At 32.5% G+C, this 21943-nt stretch overlaps 1 protein-coding gene across 2 annotated transcripts in view; it reads right to left on the reverse strand.

Moving 5' to 3' along the window:
- Window positions 1–21943, reverse strand: part of DNAJC13 (DnaJ heat shock protein family (Hsp40) member C13) — a 144057-nt gene that overhangs the window by 41113 nt on the left and 81001 nt on the right. For both annotated transcript variants that reach the window (XR_005218125.1, XM_037844832.1), the window contains 14 exons: window positions 20238–20320; window positions 18709–18862; window positions 16550–16653; window positions 16300–16459; window positions 14972–15034; window positions 13631–13732; window positions 12039–12143; window positions 11056–11258; window positions 9932–10016; window positions 7297–7451; window positions 6713–6758; window positions 3926–4080; window positions 2209–2410; window positions 672–787 (listed from right to left, as the gene is read on the reverse strand). Coding sequence is in view for 1 of the 2 variants with exons in the window: in XM_037844832.1 (XP_037700760.1) it covers window positions 672–787; window positions 2209–2410; window positions 3926–4080; window positions 6713–6758; window positions 7297–7451; window positions 9932–10016; window positions 11056–11258; window positions 12039–12143; window positions 13631–13732; window positions 14972–15034; window positions 16300–16459; window positions 16550–16653; window positions 18709–18862; window positions 20238–20320 (1733 nt within the window). In the remaining variant the exon portion in view is untranslated. The remainder of the gene's footprint in view (window positions 1–671; window positions 788–2208; window positions 2411–3925; window positions 4081–6712; window positions 6759–7296; window positions 7452–9931; window positions 10017–11055; window positions 11259–12038; window positions 12144–13630; window positions 13733–14971; window positions 15035–16299; window positions 16460–16549; window positions 16654–18708; window positions 18863–20237; window positions 20321–21943) is intronic.

Below are 21943 nucleotides of genomic sequence, written 5' to 3' on the forward strand. Positions count from 1 at the left end.
GTGCAAGAAAAAATATCTGCACAATCATCTTAAAAGGGGTTTTAAGAACCCTACTTTTATCAGGAATTGTATATCAATTGTATATGATCAATATACTGGGTAGCAAATTAAACCCAGAAAGATTTAACTAAGTGGACATTCCCTTCCAACACTATAATTCTAGTTTATAATAACTGTCAGCCTTACCCAATATGTACAATTTTAGTTCATCTATACTTAAGAAAATACCTTTTAAACCATTTTTCTCTTAACACATCTAGTCTACTAAAAAATTTCACTGATTAATTAACAAAGGAAATCTCCACTTTTCCCTATATATCTGTCATTTAACATCTTAGGCCTATTGTTTAATCAAATCTCATACAAAACACAAACTGCCAGTGGGAAGGGGAAAAATGAATATACAACTACCATGTGTCACATACTGTTCCAGGCACCTGCATAACTGATCTCAGTTAATGAAGAGCAATAATTGTGCCAGCAATAATAGAAGAATGCCGTTCTGCTAAAAAATTTAGAATAAAAAATCAAATGGATACTGCCTTAAGTTTGTATATCAAAGATGAAGCAAAAATATTTTTAAACAGTTGGTTTAAATAAAATTTACTATTTGATATTAATATTTTAAGGCAAGGCAGACATTTACTATTATAATACTGAAAATAACTCACTGGCCCTGTCCTTGAGGAAGATTAAGCATTTCGTAGGCATCATCTATTGACATCGTAGGTGGCTTCTTTTCTACTTCCTTCTTCCAGGCATCAAGGGTATCTTTTAAAAGTTTAACCTTTAAAGATACAGGGTGAAAATTTATGTCTATTAAAGTAAAAATAGTTCAGAATATAATTTTTAAGTTATAGAATTCTAGTTCTCTGTTTTTTAAAATTGATATTTCAGGGCTATCCATTTAACCAGCTTTCTAAAATACAAATAACCACAATCATTTTCTTAGCAATGTCAAATAGTAGGTACATAAATATTTGTCATAGAGCTATATTCCACTGTATTTTTAAAGCGATTTTTAAAATTCTGTCAATTTGTGTTTCTACCCTTAACTGCCAACGAAACTTTCAGAAAATATGAAAACTTCAAAAATCAACAGATAAATTTTGGTTAGCAGCATACTGTGGTATGCATCTCAAGGTGTTCTAACAATTATTGGTATGCTGGTATTCAAACAAATGTCAAGGATGGTGAACTCAGGAGTCTGAGTAGAATGGGAAGAAGAGAGCTAACATTTATTACATGCCTAGGCAACAGTGCTTTACAGACTACAGGTGATTTAATTCTTGACTAAAATTGTAATAAATGAGAACAGTGAGATTTTGAAAGGCAACTGCATGTCTCCAAGTTAATAAATGGTGGAGCTGGATTTGAACCTAAATCAGATGAAAAGGCCCATAGTTTTTCTATCTTATGTTGAATTCTGAACAAGTATGAAAGTCTACCCACAGTCATTGGGTCACAGCACTGTAAAGAGGCAGTGATTGGTGTTAAAAATGGCAACTGTTCTGAAATCTTTTAGACCATAAGGATGATGGCATAACCTCTGACACGGTAACAGAACATGGGTACCCAGGCCTACTTTATTCCAGGCTCCCTGCAGATATCCAAGGGCTGAGGATGAAGGGATCACAAGGACACTGTAGACAGGCTGACAGCACATACTGCTGCAGACAAATGAGCAGGTAACACTCCCTCCTACATGTGCCAGGAATTATGTGTGCCAGGAATTATGCCAAGATTCTTACATGAATTCTCATTTAATCTTCACTACCACATGAGATAGTTACCATTATTACCATTTTAGAGATGAAAACTGAGGCTTTAGAGACATAAAGCAACATACCAAATGTTATTAATCATCAAATTGAGATTCAATTCCAGACTGATTCAAACATCTGTGAGCTTGATCATTCTGCTGTAAAGATAAGCTTCCACCAAGTTATTATAGAATATAACTGTGTTACATGCATGAAATTTTTTTTGTCAGAGAATATCAACATTGTAAAGTTCTTAATACTCCCACAAAAAATTACCTTTCAGTTTGGGATTTATCCAAATATGACAAACTATACTCAAGTTACATGGTCTTAAATTAGAAGGGATACTTAAGGAAACTATTTTATCACAGAAGGAAGATCTATCCAGACATGATTAGACTATTTTTTATGGTTAAAGAAGGTACAAGTTCATCTGCTGACTTACCGGATCTTTAATTGGCCAATCTGGAAATCGGAGTGTATCACAAAGTTGTTTGAGATAATAAATATTACAAAACAGTTCATTTTCTAGCTGTGGATAGTTGATAACTGGGATAGGACAATACTGATAAAGTGCTCTTGTGTTACTCTGAAGACGAGGTGTGAAATCAGCAAGATGGGCAGCAATCTTCTCAATCATGAGGCGCCTACAATTACAGAAACTTCCATTCAAGCATTATGAAGGAATTATTTTATTTTAAAGAGAAGGTTAAGATAGGCAATCATGTGAGACAGTTACATGGATCTTCTTTTGAGTTACTCCATTATTGGCCTAAAATGAGAGCTTGTAAGTATGTTACTCCAGGTATTCTAAATTTACATTTAAGAATGCTCAATGGCAATATAATCTTCTTTTGAACACTTATCTGTACAGAGATCACAGAGGAAAAGGTCAATACTACCAGGCTTTTCTATAGAAGAATTAGAAATTAGAAGGTCAAATGGAATGGGGTCTGAATTGATGGTATAGCCAGGGAACTCAAGCTTGCTATCAACCCAGAGAAGCTAATTACATGGTATCTACTTTAAGTTAACTTACCACAGTCTAGGGTCTGACCTTCAAGCAAAACAGAAACTTGATTTGAGTAGTACATAGAGAGCATCTTTAAATGAGGATTGAGATTAACCAATCTCAGGAGAGAAAAAGTGAAAAAATTGTTTTGCTAATTCACTCATATTCCTATATATTTGCATCCAATAAAAAATATGACCATCATATAGAATATATTCAAATTGGTGGCTAACACATGCTGAGCCTATAAGTGAACTTATGGGAGAAGTCAAATGATAACCAGCAGGCAGCATGGTAAATATGAAGTCAGCCCAAGGAGTGTGAATAATTGACTCAAATGCCATCCAGCTGAGAGGACTGAGGGATTCTCCAAAGAGAGATGGTCTTGATAGTGGAACTAAGAAGCACAAAGTCTTTCTATGACAGAATCTGGGTGGATGCTGCCATCTCTTGGTAGTGGGCTTCTCCTTTATCTGGATCTCCACAAACTTCTCCTATTGTTTTCTCCTCCAATTAGGATATTCTTTAAGAATGTCAACCTTTAAGCTAAGGTCAAAATGTGATGGCGAGGGAACTCTAATTCTAAAATGATTTTCGATATTTGTGGCCTGATCCATTCTATGTAGAGATAATTTAGTGGTATACAGTACTTTTCCAAATTCCTAGGATATGTGTGTCTTGATTTTATCTCTATATACCCCCTACATACATACTACCAGTTCACTGCCTAAAACCTTACAATTCTATAAATTGATTTAACACCAGCAGTAATAGGCCTTACCTTTTCATAAAGTTCTATCAAGGCAATAGCAATTCTGTCAATCATGTTAAAATTGAGTAGAAAAAAACCTTAAGATCATCTCAAAACTCATCAAACACACATGATTTGGCACCAACAACTCCTGGAGCTTTTGATTATTAAATTAGTGAAAGCATTTCTTTTAGCAGAAGTCAAACCAGGTAGCAAGTAGCAAAGATTATTGAGCATAAAATACAAATAACTGATAGAGTGGTGGCTGCACATACACTGTAAATGTACTAAATGCCACTGAATTGTTCACCTTAAGTTAATTTTATATATGTGAATTTTACTTCAATAAAAAAAAGTAAAAGAAAAAATTTTAATGCAAGCAATCAACTGGTTATTTACCTCATTTCACTACTCCAGATTGCTTCTGGGGTATCAAATTCTCCTAGAAAAATCTCAGAAAACTTTTCAGGTTCATAATTTTCTAAGTAGCAAACCATTGCTTCAGGTAGGATGTGTCCAAGTATACTTCTTTGAAAAACATCTTGTCCTTTTGTCTTTAAAACAAAACAAAGCAAAACGTAGTCAGAAGCACCAAAGTTATCTTTCAATTTTCTAATAAACGAATTATGATTAGAGAACATTTTAAGAGCACAACTGGAACAAACGACTTTTATATTTTGGAAATTTAAATGGAAACATGGCGAAATGTAAAGTGGAAGGTATCTGGTATGAAATGGCTTAGCATACGCTCCAAGTCAGAATTCATTCCCTTCAGCTCTGCAGCAATCTTCATCTCCTCAGGTGTGTTAAGTGCTGCCAACATTATTTAGGACAACTGGCCTTTGACAGTATCATAGTGGTGGACAATACAATGACGACTACCGCAAAGATTTACATTAGTGATCCTACATTACATTGTTCACTGCAGTTCCCACCTGCACCAGCTTCTGTCTTCAAAAACCACTAAGTCCTGAAAAGGCAAGATCTTAAAGTACTAGTCCTCATTAAATGTGGCCATAATTTTTATTCAAGTTAATTATGATTAACTGTATCTAAAACTCCAAATCCTCTGGCTGGCTAAATAAAATCAGGCTAAGATCACACTTCACTCCTAACATTAAAATTTTAAACTAATTTCTTTATCTGATGGAAATAAAATCCTAAAGACAAAAAACTACTATAAATACTTTTCTCATTTCCTTCTAGGCAAATTGAGAATGTTCTACTTCTCTAGGATATGACAAAGTGTGTGTGTGGGGGGGGGGGGGCAGACATAGTTTTATCACTTGATGCAAAGACAAATTAGAAAATTAATATTTTCAGGCTTTTTACTGATAAAAACTATAAATTCACTATCTATTCAACTTTTGGAAGAAGTGTTTGTTCTGGTCCTCAGAGTTCTATTACTTGATAATTCCTGCAGCCCATTAAAAAATTCCACTAAAAATATGATGAAAAAATACAACTTGTAGACTAACTGCTAACACACATTCTAGTTTTGTGTGTATATGGCACACAAATAGGGGTGGAGACAGGGGAGTAATGACACTTATAATAACGAGACAACGAGGCAGGCTCATACATATACAGGCTCACATATGCATTCACACCCAAGATGATTTTAGACTTACTGCTGATATCAATTGCCAGTATGTAGGCCTTATTTTAGAAAGCAGAGCATGATTTCCACAGAACAATATAAAATACTATACTTTGATTTATAATTATAGCTATTATTTGTGCTGTCTCTTAAGGCACACAAAGAACCAAAATAGACCCACTCTGTTTCCAATTGTTATCAACATGCCCCTTTTCCTTGCATCTAGAGTTCTGATACACTGTTTCGCTGCATCTAGATATACTGTTTTGCTGCATCTGATATACTGTATCTAGAGTTCTAATATTACTGTTTTGCTGTAAATATCAAAATACTGTCAGATAAAATAATATATATGGTTTCTAATTTAAAAAAAAATTTTTTTTTAAGTTAGATGTAGATAATTTCACAGGAAAAAGGGAAAGAGAAACTGCTAAAATGCCTAAGGCTACATTAGAAGTAGCATTTGAGGTAAATTATTTTAGAGCATATGAAAACTCAGAGACAAAAAGTAGAGAGCAGCTTACCATGGATGGCGGGCAAGGGCAATCGGGAATTAAGGCAAAATGAGCATAGGGCTTTTGTTCAGGGTGAAGGCAAAAGTCTAGTAATGGATGATGGTGAGGGTACTCCAACAGTGTGAATGTGATTAATCCTACTGAACGGTATGCCTAAGAGGGGTTGGAATGGGAAGATTTATATTGTATATATATGCTTCCACAATTACCAATGGAAAGAAAGAAAGGAGAGAGAGATAACGACAATTAAATACAATACATGATATGATACTGGATGGGATCTAAGAATGGAGAATACAAGATTCAAAAGGATTCAAAGGGATCTTTTGAATATAAGAGTCAAAAGGATTCAAAAGGATCTTTTGAATACAAGATTCAAAAGGATTCAAAAGGATCTTTCATATGAGACATATGAAAAAACTGGAATACAGAACGTAAGCTTTCTATCAGTGTTAAATTTCTTGAACTTCATAACTGCACTTAGGTGACTACATAAATGAATATCCTTATTCATAGGAAAGGTACATGGAAGTATCATGTGTTTGAGGAGTATGATGCTTGCAACCTGCTCTCCATTTTCAGAAAATTTGGGGGGTTCTTTGTAAGGGGTTTTGTATTATTTTGCAACTGACCTGTAAATTTGAAACTATTACAAAATAAATAGTTTAAAAAAAAAAAAAGAAAAGAAAAAGAAACTAGTACTTCGGCCACCCTGGGATGTAAGCAAAGAAGGCTGAGGTCTTATTGAATGTTAGCTGACTAAATGAGACTCAGGTATATAATGAACTATTTATGAAAATCACTAATCTAAATCTTACACAGAGAACAATGTTACCAGGTTACATATAATCCACACCTGCAATATTAAGTCTAATGGACAATATTTATTTTCATTTGAAAAATATTAGCTTAGCCTTTCTATGTACAAGGTACCACAAGGAATGTAAAAATGAAAAAAATAATACCTGCCCTCAAGCACTCTAATAAACATACATAGCTCAAGAAATTTTATGGTGCCAAGACAGCTTTTCCAGCATTAAATTATGTACTCAGAGGATTAATCTGGCTTACCTCCTCTGACTTGAAAGCCTGTTTGGTATGTGTATACTTCAAAAACCTAGAAAAAATTAATAAATTACTTGTCAGCTATAGAAACTGATTTAGTTTTAGTAATTTTAATTTTCTGAAGACCAGATTTTTAATATATATATATAAAAGTCACAAAAGGCAACCTGTAAATCCACATTCCCAAGTTATTTAATTTCTAATTAATAGGACAAGAATTTAAATGGATTAGAAAGATTTTTACATTTTAAGCTATGTGATAATAAAACAATAAAAATAATAAATATTAAATAAAAATTACCCATCACAATTTAAAGGAAAAAGCAAAATGCAAACCTGCATGAATAGTAAGAATATAGTAAATATATTGAAACACTAGATGAAAATAAAATATTTATATTCAATGTGATAAAGCAGTATAATTCTGCATATTTCTCCTCTATTCTCTACCTCTCCACATTTTCAGACACAGCAGCTTTTATATTGAAAAATTTAATAAAAGCAATGACATACTTATGAAAAATTCAATTAAATCTGCCAATGAACGATCCAAATAATAATTTTAAATAGATTACCATTAAAGTTCTTACCGAGCAACAGGAAGCACATTGGAACCTGTATACATCATGATAAAGAAAAACACTCCACTCAGATAAAGACGAGGTAAATGTGGGTTATCTTGCATGATATGGTATAACAAAATAGCAACTTTCTCAACAAGGATAGGGTCAAAGGTCAGCAGTAGCTAAAAAGCGAAATAGAATATTTTGGTTACTGGGTTGTACAAATCTTGCAATAGCATTCATTTCAGGTTTATGTATTTCATATGCTGAGCTTATGCTTTCTTATGTATAGTCAATTATAAAATAAAAATCTGTAGGATTCAGTAAGCTTGTGGATCCGACTTCCAACAGATTAAAGAATGATTCATTCTAGCACATCTAATGCAGATGGTGAAACAACAATTGAGAATTGATGAAAACTTATTAAAAAAAAGCCAAACATGCCTGAAGCTAGCTTTTTGACAGATACAGGCAAAATTGTTTCTTGTGCAGGAATCTTAAGTGGATTCCTCTGTTAATGACAAAAGAAAAATGAAAAGCAGCTATGTTTTGTCTTAGTTTCAGCTCAGTTCAATTGACATGAAAAATCTCCTGAAGGCTACTTGAAAATTCAAGAACAGAGCAGAGAACTATGATAAGTGAAACAATGTTAGGAAATAGATCTAGAAGTACAGGTAGAAGACAAGAGGATAAATTAAGTACCAGAAATACCAGGTAGTACTTCTACTACCAGAAAGTACCAAAGATGTAATCTCTAGAAATTTGGGCCAGAACTACCAAAGGTAATATCTAGGACTACAGTAATGAATCTGGGTTAATGAAAAATTATGTAGAGATACTATGAATTAATGTTTGATAAACAAATTTAATGTTTAATCTATGAAGCTTAATAAAAGTAACACTTCAATTTTTAATAAATACTTGTATCCCAAGAATACTGAATTTTAGGTCAAATACTAGACTCAGACGTGAGACTGAATAATTATGACTTTAAGTAAATAATCTAAAATTCTGTTCAACAAGAAATTCAGACTAGGTGCTTAATACTATAACATATTTTACAAAGGCGAAATTACCCAGAATATTTGAAATTGTGGTTATATCAGAAAACCTGGAATATTTATTCACTTTATCTTATACTGCACTAAAAATTCCAGTAAAACTATATTTGGTGGTAATTGTCCCAACAGTCAACCAACAGAGATAATGTTCCTGAAAGCTGCTACAGCTGCCAAACTGTGCTTGGCAAAATTAAGGTCTCCTAGAATATAAGAAACTAGGAAAAAAAACAAAACCAACTTCTAAAATATACTTTGAACCCAGAATAAAAAATATAGGAGGCATATGCTGTTAAAAGAAGCTAGATTTATCAATAAAATCCTCCTGCATCACTTTCACTGTTCAGATATTACTAAAAGTTTCTGGTTAGTTTAAAAAATAGAATCCTCCTCCCCACCCCACCCCTCTGTCCCCCAGCTTCATGTTATGCTGATCATATCTCTTAGAAGTTTTTCAATCATTCCTTCATTTCCGAAATCTAGTGCCATTTGCATTTACCTTCTTCCTTTTTCTCAGTTTCATCAGTCACAGAAAAATGTTTGGGGAGGGACTGACTTCCCAGGTATGGTCTATCTGTATTAGAGAGTTCAACACAGAAAACAAATCCCTCTCTGCGGCAACTCACATATACAGCCACATGACCCTCTGAGGGTGGGTAGTGGTTTAGAAGAAAACCTAATAGTCGGAGTGCTCTTGCATTTAGGGTCTGAACAGCACCAGCCATAACTAGAAAACATGCAATTTTAAAATGCTGTTATCCTTAAATAAAGGAAGATAGCAAACAGATTGGTAAGGCCTTATCATATCCAGAAATCCTTTTCATTATCAGTGACTTACATAAGCACTTATGTAGTAATATGCAAATATAAAAATACATAAACTGATTAACTCTTTTCTCCCTTTCTACACCATATACAAATGATAGATAAAAATGGCACAACTTACTGGCAAGATCTTAAAGATGAGCCATGTGTGATTTATATTAAAAAATTAGATTTAACAGAATAGTTAATAGGCAGGGGAAAAACATTTATCTGAACTCTCTGGGACAAGCTTGTTTGGGTTTAACGCTAATTCTGCTCCAAATGAGCAAAATAATGCAAAAATAATAATAATAAAAGATACTGTACTACTTCCTACACAATTCCAATTCAGTGCTTTGAATCAGTTAGTACCCGTGAACACATATAACTGAGAACAGTCAAAACCACAGGCATAAACTAGTGAGACCCCTGTGATTCTTTCTTAAGATACAAATCACCACGCCCACATCTGGTGGTTTGGCATGTTTCCCAGTAGTCACAACATTAACCTGCACCACAAACTAGGGCAAATCACCTTTCATTTATTACAACGTAATGATTTTAAGAATCATGGATAATAAATAAAACTGTTTTAGAAAAATTCTGGATGCTTCCCATGTTGACAATCTTCACACTATGTTCAGAATATCAACTTGTGAAGAGTAAACGAAATAAATGTTAATTCAGGGCTCAAGATTTTTTTTATAATAAAACAAAGATTGGGGTTCATAATAAAATTAAATGAAGGAAAAATAATTCTTAAAATACTGTTCCAAGTTTGAAAACATAAAATAACTTACCTGAATTATATGGGGGAGGCAAGTGCTATCCGACAGAAGTCTTTTTACTCTGGGTAAAGGCCTAATGATGGCATTATCTTGATCCCTAGAAAATATTTTCTAAAGTCAACATTTAATATATTTATTAAAATTTGTTTGTTCAGAGCATATGACATTCTACTAGGCACAAAGCATGTTACCTTACTTTTTTTGTTAATGAAGACTAAGCTCTCATACAGCTGGGAACATGATTAGGTATTTTGGCTTAAATCTATTTGGCTGCTTAATAGGACTTCATTTCCTTCCATAAGATTTCCTTGAAAAACAGTACCCTAGAAGAGCCAAAGACTCTTATTTATTATTTAATTGATTAAACTTGGTGTTGTCCAACACACTGTCAGTGGATATTTCCCCCCAAAGGGCATATCAAAATCTGTCACATAAATTTAAACCTTGATTTAACTACTCTCAGTATTTTCCAAGTATAGCTTTAACCTTAATGGTACATTACTTCGAATACAAATCTCTTAAAGAGAACTGGAACCATGGAAACCTCAAATGTTATTAAAATGTTACAGTTTCTCAGTAATTTCCATCATAAAATCTCTCTACTACAGTAATAAAACTAAATGATAAATATGAAAATATTTTATAAACATTCCATCCAAGGGTTATAATTTCAATTATCACTGTAGAACAAATTCTCACCTTCACTATCAAGTGGGGAAAGACATGGGCCTAGATTCACTTTCTCTATCATAAGTGACCAACCTGACAGATCACCATTGTTCATGGATTGTAGTATGTTTATTTCAAAACATTCACATCAAATTCACATAAATATTACAATCATTACTGTTCTAGAGTGTAGCTAGTGAGCATCAACTATGTGATATTATTTGAGGTCTCCTAAAGAAAGTTGCTTTTAACCACTTTAACAATATAATTTGCAAATTATTTCATTAGATCTATGTCAAAGAGCTCCAAAAGCTAAGCAGCATTCCCCCAAGGCCACAAATAGGATAACTTTGTTCTAAATCACCAGAGTAATCTCATGCCATTACTGAAAAAGCAGCCATACAAATGGGGAAAGTAAGATGTATTAGAGTCCCTGTTAACCATGGAAATGTTCAATTACATTTTACCTGCTTGGAAAATATCCACAGATTGTGATCAGCATGTTCAATATAAGTGTAGCAAGGTCTGTTTCATTTAGTACAGCTTGTCCACTGGCTAACAAACACCACTTAAGCTGGGGTATCGCCTGCAGTGGTCGCCATCCATCCATGCCTTGAGCCCAGCATCTGGTTTTTGCATTTAACATTCCTTTGGTCCACAATTCTTGCATCTAGATGACAGAAGACACCATTATTACAAATAGATAAATTTAAAAAAAAGTTTTGTTAATGAATGTAGTATAATGTAAATTCATACTGAACTATGAAAGAAACATACAAATTTACCACTAAAAACAACAAGCTTTTGCTGACAGATCTATGGGAACCTGAATGTGGCTACTAATCCAAGAAAAATTGTCCTTTAGTTGACTAACCTGCAGCGCATAAGGAATATTGGAAAGAGTAAACACAACAGGTAGAGTGTAAAATGTCCAAATTATACACAAATGGAATGCTCAACCTTCCATAAAATCATCTATGACCAAATTTCAAAGGGACAGCCTCAGAGGGTGAGGCCGGTGGCAGGGGGTGGTGGGCGGGGGGAGGCAGGATCTATTTTGGGTAGATGTTAATTTGCTAGAAGACATTAGTCCTTAGACTGTACAGGCAATTTTCAATGAATTTCAGACTGCATATTAAAACTTAAATGTTCATATCATATAGAATCATTATAGTTTGACATAAGATAGCAATTGTTATTATGTAAAATCCATTAAAAACTTGAGTGCTATATACAACAAGATTTCAAGACCTGATACACGTGGTGTGTATGGTTCTATGAAGGCAAACAATCTAATCATTCTTGTGGAAATGAAGTGGCTGAGTCCCTGGAGTTGATGACAGTAATTCAAATGCTAGCTTAAAAATATCCCACATCTCTATGTGTGCTAAGCCGAATGGCATAAGAAAAGCTGAAATTTTTTTACAAAAAATTTCTCTAAGATACATACCTCATGAAATCCATATGGGCCACTCCTTTCTTTGTCTGCATTGCCAAAATACCATTCCTTTTCACTCTCTCTTTTCATATCTGGAGCAGCTTCGATTACATTGCTCTGTGTTTTTAAAAGATTTAATTATTTCCCGAGACAAAAATCTAAGAGGGCAGATATTAAACTAAATTAATTTGGGGGGTTTATAGCCCTGTAGAAATCTGCCTGAAATTTTAAGCGATCTTATTTTAAGAATTAAGGATTAGATGCCTAGCCTAATAGTGCAAAATAACTATGTCCTTATTAACATGCCATTGAAGCAAATAATTTCCTAAATTCCCTCAGCAATCTACACTAAATTCAGACATCTTCATTCCCTAGGATCATAAATTCTCAGGACACTAAAATTTTAGTAGCAAAGAATAGTGAAAATAGCTATAGAAATAAACATTCATCATTAACCTTAAACCCATAATGTTCAGAATACTGAAGTTCTTTTGAGGAACAAGTCTCAACTCAAGTAAAAGCTTAAATCAAGTAGCTAAGATCACATTACGCAAAGAGTTAAAACGCTAACAGAAAAGTTTTCAGTTGTTTTAAACATTTAGTTTCAACTGATTACTCTCATTACAGGTAATTCTTATAAGTTTATATATCAATGTTTTATAAGGAGCCAGGATGAGAATTTTTATGTAGTTAGCATATTAATTATAACTTGGTTTTTAAATACCCCCATAACTATAAGCTTTCAGTTAGATGCATATAGACAGGCATAGCAAAGAGCATAGTATTCTGTGTTCTACCTGGCTTTACCACTTATTAGATGACTCTGGGTACTATACACAGTTTCCCTGTTCCTAAGTGTACTCATCTGTAAAATGGGAATAATGTAGTAGCCACCTCATTGGGCTGTTGGAGAATAAGAGTTAATATGTATTATGTCTACCAGAACAATACCTGGTACAATGTAATGTATATAACTGTTACAATTACTATTATTTATATTCAATAATAGAAAATGATATATTCTAAATATTTAATTTAGAATTCAACAAAATCTAACAGGGCACATTTCCTCAACTCAGAAGATTAAACAAAACATAACACCAAAAAAAGTTAACAAAGAGCTAAGTATAGATCCCTTCTATAACTTAGATATCAGAAGAGGCCTTTCAGTAGAGACTTGCGGTTTAGCCCTCCTACTGGCTGGTTTTATTATGTAAAGCCCCTAGATTCCTCAAGGCAAAAGCATATTCTTGATGGTAGAAATACTAAAACTTCTAGTTACATAATTAATGAATTCAGTTTAAATGCTAAAGGTCAAATTGTCCCAAAAAAAAAAAAAACAAACAAACCACATTTAGAGATATGGTTACTTTAAAAGACAAAAAAAAAACATTGGAAAAATAAAACTGTACTATCACTGACCATTTTGTATTGTCCTTATGATTTCACTTTTTTGTATGAATTAATCTTAGTTATTAGTATCATAATTATTGGAGAAACTTTCTTGACATGTATTGACGTATTTTCAGCTTTATTTGCTTCTTTAGACCCTAAAATTGTATTCAAAGAACACTAAGCTTGTAAGCCCAGATAAGCATACATACTTGCAGTGGTACTGTAGCTCGATTTACATGCAGATGTGCAAGGGTAAGCAAGTCCACAAGGATTCTAATTCCATTTGAATCCATGAGATCCTTTACATTTTTCTGGGAGAGGAAAACAAGCTTTTTTACTACTCTACTATCCAAAATGCTCTCAAGAAGAGAAGACTTGGAATATCTTTCGAAGTAAGCGACACAGAATTGGTATTAATACATATCTTCTGGGTATTTTTTTTGGTTAAAGGAATATGAATTTAGATGAAGATTAAAAGGGCAAAGCTATATTACAAAGAGATCACTTAAAGAATTTTTACTTAAATATGTTCTGAACAAAAAACAAAAAACCAAAAAAAAAAAAAAAAAAAAAGAGAAGAGAAAGGAAAGTCTGGCAGGAATAACATCTGATAAACTGATTCTACAATTGTGGGAGATATGTTTTCTCTCTTCCTACATCTTTCAAGGTCTTTTTATAATTAAAGGTTTTTTTCTATAATCAGAAGTAAATTTTGCTATATTAAAAAAGTCTTTTGAATGGTCTAGTTTGATTTTTTTTTGGAACTTTTCAAAATAAAAACTGGTAATTTCTTAGAAGTTAGAGGAAGAGATTACTAATTTAAATTAAAATTTCCCTCGACTTATTAATTCTACTTCATTTTAAAACATTTGCACTACTTACAAAAACTGATAATAGGACCAGGCAAGCTGGTATCTTACATAAAAATTTAAGAAACAAAAACTGCTCAGATTTTACTCCAATATCCTACAATGATGAACTTGATGTATTATAACTGAATTCTTGTTAGAAACCAGCATGAGCCCATTAAAATGTCTAAAAGAAAACAGTGAATAGATAAAGTAACAATCGGTTCACCTAATTTTAATAAAAAGACACAAATTTGGATATTATACACTTCATTATGTTTTCAAATTACTTTTTATTATCAAAATAATAAATGTATAAAACTATCCATTTTATTTCACATACTTTTCATTTTATTTCGTTTGACTCAAAACTTAATCTTAAAGATTCCCTAAAGAAAAAAATCAGCTAGTGATGCCATCCGTCATTATTCTTCAATCAAATTTCAATGAAATTTCACTCAAAATTTCATCATATTTTTATCACTAATTTATTTAGCATCTGTAGTACTAGAGCAGAACATAGGAGGAATATTTGATGAAAACATCTCCCTCCAGGAGTTTAGAGCAGAGAGTTTTCTAAAAAGGAGAAGATAAAAGAATCAACTCTGGATAATTAACTCAAACTATGAGAATTTATTTTTTTGTTACATATTCAAATAACTTACTTGGGGATGATAGCATATTTATGCAAAAATACTGTACCTTATTAAGGATCAACTTGTTAAGGAAGAGGATTAACCTATCACGTTCCAGTTTATCTGTGCACTATTGAGATAAATGAGAATTTAATCAGAAGTGAACAGAAAAATAAATGAAGATATTATTATCACTGGACAAAATTAACAGCCAATAAGAAATAAAAAGTCATCTTTTAAAAACTGAAGAAAATCAAAGATTGTCAATTACTGCAATGCATCAATGTCTTACATTCTCTGCAACTTGATACAACTTGTCTAATTAACCCTGGAAAGGCAGATATTTTTAATGTCATTTAAAAAGATAACTTTGATATACAGCTTTAAGTATATATGTAAACATTGAAATAAATAAGAGAATTGGTCCAAATGATACTCTTGAATTAAGTAAAAATTCTAAAGGATTGATGATGACGTTTTACTTAATTCATATTATGATTAACACATGCAGATAAAAGAATATATCTGCCTAAAGCACAAACAGTATGCCATAACTACTCCAGGTTGACTGGGATAATAGTAAATTATGATTCAATAGTGCAATCAAGTGTAACAGCAAACAATAAGGATTTTCATCCTAGTTATATTACTTCCTAAATTATGTTTGTGACCTTACTCAGAATCAGTTTTTTTAATCTAGAAAGCATGGTTCACAGATTAAGTCAACTATAACAAGCATAGCTGGCCTATTTTAAAAATTGGTGAAATGGTTAAAAGGCAGATCACTGAAATTTAAATTGTCAAATGTAAGGAACATAAACACAAATAAAGAATAAAGCATATATGCTTGATAAGTAGGTAATACTCAGATTTGAGTTGCATGATGAATGAATTGATTAATCTGTTCTCCCCCCACTAAGCTCAAGTGTTAACTGAACTTTCTAGAACTAAGAAATGTACTATCTTAAGGCTTCCTTTTTGGGGGTTATTGTCGTAATTATAAATCTTTCTATCTTCACACTTTGAAGTTTAGTACACTAGCATCATCTAAGATTTCTCCCAAGTGTTAAACCAAATATATGTAATAACTCTAGAAATCACTATTTATTTGACACACCTGTCCAACTCATCCATACTTAATTTCTTGGCAAAGAAGTTACGAAACGCATTTTTCAAAAGCAGCAATTAAAAAATAGTAAACTAACATTGACAACTACTAACTCATTAATCATTTTCTCTTTCATCTAATCTAGACTTAAATAACTAATGTAAATTACAGAAAAACTCATGCAAAAGTTACAGTAACAATTTGATCAAACAGAATTTAAATTTAAAAATTTAACATGTACCACAATGACACTATCAAATAGCAGTTTCCTTAAATGAAATCCTTACCCTCTCTAACATTCCAATGATATATCTTGTATCTGTAAATGGTCCTATTTCTTCATGACATCTGCCATAAACAATAGCAAGGGCTTGTAAACATAAACACTTCATGTTGACTTTTGGGGTAAGTAGGAAACGATGATAGAGCTCATTGAAAAATTCATATCTAGGTTAAAAAAAAAAAAAAAAAAGGAATAAAAACAGCCAGGAAACCAAAAGTGAAGACAAATATAAAAAGATATGAAGGGTAGCTTACGATCTCTTAATTGATCCACCTTCTTCATTCTCATCTTCCTCCAACAGTAATCGCAGATAATAATCTCCTATTTTGATTTCTTCTGCCAGGCACTCATACTTAACCTTTATCAATAAAACAAATTATATTATTTTAGATTACAATAGATTTTTGGTAATTTCCCACAATTGCTTCTTACAATTTTTTCTGTTCATGTCTTTTTCCTTTCCTTGATAAGACAGCTCTTAACAGAAAAAAAATTAATCATTTTTAAAAACATCTGGTAATTCATTATTATTAATATGATTTACTATTTCAGTTAAATGTCAGCACCACAACCCTTGTTGTACTCGGTTAGGTTGCATGCTTCAAGGAAGGATCTGTAAACACTTGTAGAAAGGAATTCCCTAACCAGAGGGGCTGATTATCAAAACTCTTTATCCCAAACTTAAAATAACTGATTTCCAAAAATAAAAACTAAACACACATTGCCATTTCATTTTCCTTCTATAAATGTTGAGCATTTATTCATTCAAAATCTATTCATTAAGCATATACAGTAGTTACAAGAGCTATGGAGCAAAACAAAGGAGGGAAATGGGATAGGGAGAAAGAATGTGTACATATGTGTGCATGTGTTAAGGGGGTTCCACTGATAAACAGAGTGGCCAGAGAAGGCCCATTCAGATGATGACATTCAAGAAAAGACCTGAAGGAGATGAGAAAACAAGTTATGAGGCTATCCAGAGAAAAGTATTCGAAGCAGAGGAACAATAGACATGAATTTAGTGTTTTCAGGGAAGCCAGTGTGGCTGGAGCACAGTGAGAGGATGAGTGGTAGGAGATAAGATCAGAGAAACAAAGATGGAGTTGAGGGGTACAAAAATCCATCTTGCAAGTCATTTTAAGAACTGAAGCTTTTACTACTTAGATGGGAAGCGAAGGGTTTTAAAAGGAGAAGTGAAAAGATCACACTAGTGCTGTGTTGATAACAGATTGTAAGAAGGCAAGGATTGAAGCAGTGATATTATTGCTACAATCCAATAAAAAGAAGGTTGAGTACTAGATAAATTATGAAGGTATTTTCAATAGGCTTTGCTGTCAAATTGGATTTGGGGTGTAAGAGGAAAGATAGTATCAAGGGTTTTCACTAGAAAACATGGAACAGTCATTATCTAAGATCAGGAAGACCACCAGAGAAGGTTTAGAGGAAGAATAAAAGCACAGTTTTGAAGATAAGATCTAGATGCTTATCAGATATACAGTAATAGGCTAAAAGTGTGAAATCTAAGAAAGAAAGCCTACGCAGGAGATAAAAAAAGAAAAAAAAAAAAAAAACAACCTGTGAGCTATCAACAACAAGAAACATTTAAAGCCATGGGACTTGATGAGATCATTTACGCAGTGAATATAAATAAAAAGAAGTCCACGAACTGATCCTTTGGGACAGGTCAACATTTAGAGGTAAAGGAGATGAAGAAAAAACTCTCAAAAAAATAAAAAAATTGAGAAGGAATCATCAGTAAAGAAGGAAAAAACCTGGAAGAGTATCAAGTCCCAAAACCAGAATAAACTTTTTCAAGGTAGATGGAATGAGCATATTTAAATGATTACATGATTTAGAAATGCAAGTAGGTTGAAAATCAAAGCCTGCAGGGTACCAGCACATTCAAACTTATAGGCATTATAATATTTAAGTTATATAACACACATACATACAAGATTATCTACTACAAACTCGTTTCTTTTTCTTGGTTTTCCTGTTCTTCACAGTAATATCTTAATAGAACAGCAAAATATGGCCCAGATTCAGAATCAAATTACCATGAAAAGTTAATTAAACAAGCTACAAGGAATAAGGGGAACAGGTTATGCTTTGATGAAAAAAGAACAGTCACAGAAAGGGAATAAATAAGCCAAGAGCAGATTTTGAAGGAAGGCACAGGATTTAATTTATTAAAACTCCTACTTGATTCTCAGGTGGAAAGTTGAGTTACTAAACAAAATTAATTTTCTACTTTTGTGTCAGACACAGGCGAAAATTTTCCAGTATTTCCCCCATAACATTAAGGGGAAAGGTAAAGGCACAGGTTATATAATTATAAGGAAAAAAAAAAAAATTCAAAAAATAATACATGCTTTTTGTAAAGATTAATTTACTGCAAAAAATGAAATTTTACCTCAAATTCATGGTGGTTCCAGGAAATCACATTAGCACTACCAAGCTCTCTATCAATATTAAATGCTCTCATTTCAGATTCAAGAGTATCTCTCAGTTCTTCTCGTGTTTTAAAATTCCAAATTAGGTTTGACCTGGCATGGTCCTGACCAAACCTAGACATATATACAATTGGAAAATAAGTCAGGAAGCAAAAAACATTAAAATAAAAACCTACCAATATCACTTCATACATCCTTAATAAGCAAAAACACAGTGGAATTAATTAACCTTAGTAAGTGGAAATAAAGAGAATAGCACCTGTATAAAGCAAATATGTAATATGTTAGCGGTAGAATCTTGCTTGTAGGTACATGGGAATTCTCTGTAAAAATTTTTCACCTTTTCTGTATGTTTTATAATAAATTGGGGGGAAAAATGAACCTAAACTCCAAAACAAATCTGTGTGAATTTCAAAATAATGAAATGATATTTTAATTTCAATGTTTATTACCAATACAAATGCCAGTCAGAAAATAATTCTACTGTCAAATATCAAATTTCAGGTTTGGATAAGCATTTCTGGATATGAAATACGTAGGATGGACAACATTCTAGTTTAGAACCTTATGGACAACCCAAGAAAGAATATTGCTAAACTGACAAGTTATAATTTGAAAATTTTCAAAATATCTTCCTTATACTCTTGTAACAAACTGAACTATTACAATTAATTCAGACACAAGTGTGAATTGAAGTTGGATGTGCCTTGTTTCAGTGTGTGATACTTCTAGAATGTCAGATTTGGGGATTCCTAGGGAAGAACTAAGAGGGCAACACAACTGAGGGTTTCTTAAGAAAAACAAGGCATATAATACTTAAGGCCATATTATATACTATATACATATTATTTACTTTAAAAGTACTTTGGGAAGTTTTCAAATTACACATTTTCCTTTATTAGACAAGGTATAATCAGATAGACAGATTAATATAACAACTTCCAGACTAAGTACTGGCAACTTGTATCAAAGAAGTTTGGGAAACTCCTCAAAACATATTTATTTCAAGGTCTTTCTATGTGTGGGGGGGGTGGTGGGGGGTTGGCAGGGGAATGGGAGAGGAAGATGATTACCATATTAGAAAGACTGGAAAGGTATATGAAGTCAGCTAACTTGGATACTTATTTCTCATAAGTCTCCCTATGTTTTCATAATCTACCTCTTTTAAGACTCCATTTCCACTGAGGCTTAAAGGAAGTAAGCAGTTATTTCTAAGCCTTAATAAAGCGTTTTAAAGTAGTCATCTCTAAGTCTTAATAAAATTTAAAAAGTAAATTCAGCCCCTCAGACAATGAAGACTTTATAAAAAGCCTTAACTTTATGGAAACATCACTAACCATACCACCCTTAATAGTTAAAGTTCTTGAAACTGATAGCATAAAAATACTTGTGGCATAAAGCACTAGTTCTAGGGAGGAAAAATCTGTCATGTTTCCTCTAACAACAATGCTAAATTAAATTTATGTCAAAAAAGAGGCTTAAAGTTTACCTATAATAGAAGAGATCCCAATTTGCTTCTATTTTTATTCTTTGTCTTCTCTTTCGAAGAACTACTGGCTTTTGATTTATATTCTGGAAAAGAGAAAAACTTCATAGTGCTCAATTTAGGCTACCAAATAGGCTCACCCTCTTGGTAAGTGATAAGAAACATTTTTAAAATCAAATTTTGGCAGACGCAAAATCAATGAAACAAAACCTACAAAATATGAATAAAGGACATTAAATTACGTTGCAGTATAATAATTTGCAGCATACATTTGTATAATTGTTGCTGAAATATTTTCTACGTGGACTAAAAAGTTACTCTTTCAACACCAAATTTTGCTAAAGTTTACAAAGTGATCACTAGTAAAATTTATAACAGTCAACAACAGTAACTTGTTTCAAACCTTTATATGCAGTTAATATAAAAGTCATGGGAGAATAATAAATGTAAAAGGTTACAAGTTATTAAACTGCTAACAAAGCCAAGAGAGGAAAGTATGAATTAAAATAAAATAGCCAAAAGAGGAGAGAGAAATATCTACAATCAGACACTTGTGAAGTCAGACACTAATTAAATATATTAGACAAAGAATATCAAAGACGACTCCGCATGCCAGGCAATTTAAGGCACTTCACACATGTAGGAAAGACTTAAACTCACCATACTGTTTCTGTCCTGAATTTAATTATAAAAGGGGGAAAATGAAAAAATTTTCAAGACTATAAAAATAAGAGTGCGCTCCTAAATCTGCTAAACTGTATCTGTCATACAAATTCCATACAAATGTCACCACTAGGAATCACCTTCACTTTAAAAGAGAAAAGGCCTACTTATTTCCCGAAGCCTATGACTCAAACTTTTGGGTAGTCATAAACAACTTTGAGAATTCAAAGAAAGCTATGAAGACCCCATCCCCAGAAAAAGTGACATATATAAGGTTTATAACTGGATGGAAAGATTTCATTGATGCCCTGAAACATGTACATGGGCTTGAGGTTTAAAATCTCTGCTCCAAGTAAACAGTGTAATATTTCAGGCATTAAAATTACAAATCCTCAATGTAATAAAAGCAAAAAAGTAGAAAGTGGTATAGATTCAAATATGAAAGTCGATAACTTCATTAAAGAGGCAGCAAATTATATAAAATAAATTAAGATAGACTAGATAACATAAAAAGAACAAAGTAGTAAATGCTAAAAATGTTAAATAGAAAAAAAGAAATGAGTAGTAAAATGTTAATAAGTAAATGCTGTTTGAAATATAATACTCATTTGTTATACAAGGAAATGTTTTCTCCAAGTTTTAATTTTGCACACTGTCACTAAAATTAATGCAAAATTGGTGTGAATAAAGTACATAAACAATTCAGAAATTTGGTTTTCGTGACAAACCTTTCCTTAAAACTTTCAATTCAGAAGTACTTTCTTCAATTTCCCCTCCCTCAGGACAAAAAAACACGCAGTCTAAAATAACAAAAGATGTAAAAACTATACAGAAAAAGACAACCAGCTGTTCATAAACTGAGATGACTGATTCAGAGATTTGGGTTAAGAACCGTCACTAGCTAAACAAATCCCTAAACTGAAACTAATAAAAATAGGAAGTAATCAGTTTTATTTATTAGCCTGAGATTACCATTAATTCAACAGAGAACATTATCGATAAATGGAAATGACTCTGTAAACATTCTGATTATACAAAGAAATGTA

The sequence above is a fragment of the Choloepus didactylus genome, chromosome 1, assembly GCF_015220235.1.
Source record: "Choloepus didactylus isolate mChoDid1 chromosome 1, mChoDid1.pri, whole genome shotgun sequence".
Classification (NCBI taxonomy): domain Eukaryota; kingdom Metazoa; phylum Chordata; class Mammalia; order Pilosa; family Megalonychidae; genus Choloepus; species Choloepus didactylus.